The following is a 5,478-nucleotide window of genomic DNA, read 5'->3' as shown; positions in this document are numbered from 1 at the left end:
TGTGGAGAAATATATTGCCATTGGAAAATGTTTGGGATTAGAGCTAAGGAAAATTAGTCAGCTTCAGGAAGAAGGGGAAGACAGAATATTTGGCGTTCCTTGAAACTCTCAGCTAAAGGGCACATCTAATGCTTTTATATTGTTGTTAAGTGCTGTCAAGTTAGTTTCAACTCATAGTGACCCTGAATTGGGTTTCCCAGGAGCGACTGGTGAGTTTGAACTGCCAACATTGCAGTTCAAAGTGACCTTGAAGTCACGTGCTGAGCCTATGGCACCACACCAGAACTCCATAGATTTCATATGTTGTTAAGTGGCATCGAGTCATTTCTGACCCATAGCAGCCCTGTATAGTGTTTCCAAAGAGGGACTGATGACCTTGAGCCACAGATTTTGCCATTGAAACTCTTTGCAGTCCAGCAGATCAGCCCCAGCACCACACTAGGACTCCAGAGATTTTATATAGGAATTACTTAACTAAAGATGTTTGAAATGTAAACAACTGCTTAGCTGTTAAATTCTTCATTGTTATGGCTAAGTTCGCATGGCTCTTTTCTCTTTTACAGTAATTTGTTCAGCTACATGGAACCAGGAAACCAAACACAGTTTCCAGGATTCATTCTTTTGGGGCTCTCAGAAGAGGCACAGATGCAGCCCCTCCTCTTTGGGCTTTTTCTGTCCATGTACCTAATCACCTTCTCTGGGAACCTGCTCATCATCCTGGTCATCATCACAGACACCCACCTCCACACCCCCATGTACTTCTTCCTCTCCAATCTCTCTTTTGCAGACATCTGCTTCACCACCACCACTCTCCCAAAGATGCTGCTGAACATTCAGATGCAGAATAAAATCATTACCTATGAAGACTGCATCACCCAAATGTTTTTTTTCATGGTTTTTGGAGAACTAGACAATTTCCTCTTGACAGTGATGGCCTTTGACCGGTTTGTAGCCATCTGCCTCCCACTGCACTACACGGTCATCATGAACCCCAAGCTCTGTGGCCTCACACTTCTGGCATCCTGGATATTGAGTGTTCTGAACTCTCTATTACATAGCTTAATGGTTTTGCGACTGTCTTTTTGTACAGAATTAGAAATCTCCCACTTTTTCTGTGAATTTAATCAGGTAATCCAACTTGCTTGTTCTGACACCTTCCTCAACAACTTAGTGATGTATTTTACAACTGGACTTGTGGGTGTCATTCCACTCACTGGGATTCTTTTCTCTTACACTAAGATCGTGTCTTCCATTTTGAAAATTTCATCAGTTGGGGGCAAGCATAAAGTCTTTTCTACTTGTGGGTCTCACCTCTCAGTCATTTCCTTGTTCTATGGTACAGGTCTTGGAGTTTATCTTAGTTTTGCTGCTACCCAAAACTCCAGGACAACTGCAATGGTCTCAGTGATGTACACTGTGGTCACCCCCATGCTGAACCCCTTTATCTACAGTCTTAGAAATAAGGATATAAAGCAGGGAGTAAGAAAACTGTTCAACTGGCAGACATTCTCCACGTAACAGAATGATTATTTCTCAAGACTAGGAAGTTACTCATAAGCAACAGAGTTCAGTATCATGAAGACGTAATCATACTTTCATCAACACATGTTGTTGTTGTTGTTGTTATGCCGTTGAGTTGGTTCAGACTTATAGCGACCCTGCACAGGGTTTCCAAGGCTGTTAATCTTTACGGAAGCAGAACGCCTCATCTTTCTCCCATGGAACAGCTGATAGTTTCAAACTGCTGACCTTGTGATTCGCAGCCCGACTCATAACCACTACGCTACCAGAGCTCCTAATTCCATATAATTTTCAGATCTTTCATTTTTATATATTATAATATATAAGCAATTGTTTCTTGTGTATTTCTTTGAAAGCCTTTTATATTAACCAAAATCACCTTTCAACAGGCGGTTATTTTAGGGTGACTGCAGATGATTCAGTATGAAGCAAATCTTCTACTGCAAGTCATGGAGTACCCCCACACAATTACCTCATTTGAACTGCTATTAATGTCCTGAAACCCAAAAAGTTGAGATACCAATCTCCAGATTCCTGTTTTGGAAAGTCTGTTTCTTATAATCAGTTATAGCATGAAATATTCAAACCCTCTGGGTTATTTTTTTAAAACAGGACTTTTGTTAAGTATTTTGAGCAGAAACTTTGCATGCATGTACCACATTCTTCTTCATACAATCCACCTTTTCAGATTGCTTACTCAATATATAGATTGAATAAGTTTAATAAAATGATACATCCTTGATGCACACATTTCCTGATTTTAAACCATGTAGTATCCTCCATGGCACCTAACAACAACTAAACACAACAAAGCATACCATTGTTCTGTTCCAATGGCTGCCTCTTGGTCTGTATACAGGTTCCCCATGAGCACAATTAAGTGTTCTGGAATTCCCAATATCCTTAATGTTATCCTTTGTTTGTTATGATCCACTTAGTTGAATGCCTTTGTATAGTCAATAAAATACAATTAAATATTTTCTAATATTCTCTGCTTTCATCCAGGATTCATCTGACAGCAGCAAAAAAAAATCCCTTGTTTCTGTCCATTTCTGAATCTGGCTTGAATTTCTGGCAGCTCCCTTTTGATGTTTTTAAATTGTCATCAGCAAAATGCTCTTACAGGTGATGTTAATGATACTGTTTGATGATGTCCACAGTCCATTAAGTCACCTTTCTTAGAATGGGCACAAATATTCCAATCAGTTGTCCAGGTGACTGTCTTCCAAATTTCTTGGCATAGATACATGCGAACCTCCAGTGTTGTATCAGTTTATTGGAAATTTTCAACAATATTGTGTGTTCCTTTAATTCTTGGAGCATTGATTTTGTTCAATGCCTTCTGTGAAATAGACTTCTTTCTTCAGTACCGTCAGTTCTTGATGGCATGATACCCTTGAAATGGTTAAACACTGACCAATTCTTTTTAGTACAGTGACTCTGTGTGTTGCTATTAAATTAGATAATCTGTCAAGGAGCTCTTTTGATTTTAAGACATGTGTGTGCTTACGAATTAAATTGTTTTGATATTATTAAGAATCAATGAGGTGAGCTCAGTTTAACAGGTTTGGGTGTTTACATCAAACTTGATATCAAAATCTTCCAAGTAACTTGAGTTAGGTAATAGGTAAAAAACTAAAAAGTTTGAAAAAAAAGCAGAATATTTAAACAAAAGTGTTGTTGTTGTTGTTGTTGTTGTTAGGTGCCATCGAGTCGGTACTGACCCATAGCAACCTTATGCACAGCAGAATGAAACACTACCCAATCCTGGGCCAACCTCACTATTATTGCCACGCTTGAGTCCATCAATGCTGCCACTTGACCATTCCATCTCATTGGGGGGGTCTGTTTCAGCAGTAATTAGGCTTGACGTTGGAAAACCCATGTGGGAGCCATGTCTGACTTCCCCTAGCTGCACAAGAGGGAAAGAGAATCAAACTAGGTCAAATGGGAGTGCACACATGCACATACACCTCCCTGTATTTCACTTCAGAACAGCTAGCCCTTTCCCTGTCAGCCCTAGCCCCCAGGAGCTAAGTCAGTGCCCATGAGCTCAGGATTTTGCACAACTCCCTTACTCTTCTCTCTCTCTTAATTTGAGGTCAATGGTGCTCATAGATCATGTCCAAATTCAGCCGTGTCTTCATTGGTACATCACTCCCAATTCCACTCAAAAGTAAACTCAGGTGGTCACCAGGGAGCATACTAGACTGCTTGCTGGCTCCCTTTAACTTTTAGTCCTAGAAGGGGATTTTCTCTGCTTGGCAAAGACTTTCTTGACTTGATGCCTCCAAAACAGATTGCTTGAAACTTAAAAAGTGAATTAGTCTGCTTTTTTTCTTCTTCCTGCTGTTCCCTTTCAATCATAAATCTCCTGTTTTCTCAGCACTTCTGGGTGGGTCTACATAGCTTTTCAAATGTAAATATACCAACTCTGAAGTTTCTGGGTGGGGCTCAGGATACCACCTAATGCCACATATTCTACAAAGATTTAAAACAAAATGCCTATGTCTGGGCAACTTCTAACTCCCCTTTTAGCAAATCCAATCAGGTATATTCTGAAGGCAGTTGTACAAACTCTCTGAAATCATAATTCACAATGTTGATTTTCATCATTCATGTATGTGCATTTTACAATAGTAGGAATAAGAAATAAATGCCCAAAAGGCAGTTAAGCAAACCAAAACTATTTTTTCTCGTGAACCCTTAGATTGGATTCCTGGTGTGGCACTGTGAGTAAACGCACTGATCTTCAAAGTTGCTTGAACTGCAAGTTCGGCAGTTCAATTTCACCAGCTGATCCTTGGAAACCCTACACAGGTTTGATGGCACTTAACAACAACAACCCTTAGACTGTTGTTGTTGCTGTTAGGTTCATTCAAGTCGGTACCAACCCATAGCGACCTTATGCACAGCAGAAAAAAACGCTGCCCGATCCTGGGCCAACCTCACAACTATTGCCATGTTTGGGTCCATCAATGCTGCCACTTGGCCAATCTGTCTCATGGGGGTCTTCCTCTTTTTCTCTGACCCTCCACCTTACAAAACATTATATCCTTCTCCAGCAACAGGTCCCTCCTGACATTATGTCCAAAGTATGAGGGACGAAGTTTGGCCATCTTGGCCTCTAAGGAGCACTCTGGCTGCAATTCTTCCAAAACAGATCTAGTGGTTCTTTTGGCAGCCCATGGCACTTTCAATATTCTCAATATTCAATAACGCAAAAGCATCAATTTTTCTATGGTCTTCCTTATTTACTGTTCAGCTTTTGCATGCACATGAGGTTATGGAAAACACCATGGCGTGGGTCAGGTGCACCTTAGTCCTCAAGCTGACATCTTTGCTCTTCAACACTTTAAAAAGGTGCAACAGATTTGCCTAATGCAATATGTCGTTTGATCTCTTGACTACTGCTTCCATGAGTGTTGATTGTTGTTGTTGTTAAGTGCTGTCGAGTCGGTTCCGACCCATAGCAACCCTGTACAGGGTTTCCGAGGGTGTAAATCTTTACGGGAGTAGAAAGCCTCATCTTTCTCCCGTGGAGCGACTGGTAGTTTCGAACTGCTGACCTTAAGGTTCGCAGCCCTATTCGTAACCACTATGCTACCAGAGCTCCTTTATGAGTATGACAAGCTATGGACAACATTACGAAATATGGTATTCCAGAACACTTAATTGTGCTCATGAGGAATTTGTACCTGGACCAAGAGGCAGTTGTTCGACAGAACATGGGAACACTGAATGTTTTAAAATTAAGAAAGGTGTGCGACAAGGTTGTATTCTGTCACTATATTTATTCAGCCTGAATGCTGAACAAATAATCTGAGAATCTGGGTTCTATGAAGAATAACATGGCATCAGGATTGGAGGAAGACTCATGAGCAACCTGCGATATGCAGATGATACAACCTTGATCGCTGAAATTGAAGAGGACTTAAAACATTTACAGATGAAGAT

At 40.6% G+C, this 5,478-nt stretch overlaps 1 protein-coding gene across 1 annotated transcript; it reads left to right on the top strand.

The window, feature by feature from the left end:
- The first annotated feature begins 579 nt into the window (after nucleotides 1-579).
- On the top strand, nucleotides 580-1,518 carry LOC102835945 (olfactory receptor 7C1-like). The gene has a single exon (XM_006877513.1). It carries the CDS (start codon nucleotides 580-582, stop codon nucleotides 1,516-1,518), a length of 939 nt encoding a protein of 312 aa, XP_006877575.1.
- Nucleotides 1,519-5,478: the final 3,960 nt, after the last annotated feature.

Source organism: Chrysochloris asiatica, unplaced genomic scaffold (genome assembly GCF_000296735.1).
Source record: "Chrysochloris asiatica unplaced genomic scaffold, ChrAsi1.0 scaffold00518, whole genome shotgun sequence".
NCBI lineage: Eukaryota > Metazoa > Chordata > Mammalia > Afrosoricida > Chrysochloridae > Chrysochloris > Chrysochloris asiatica.
The sequence above is the reverse complement of the archived record's forward strand: the minus strand, read 5'-3'. Positions and strand labels throughout refer to the sequence as shown.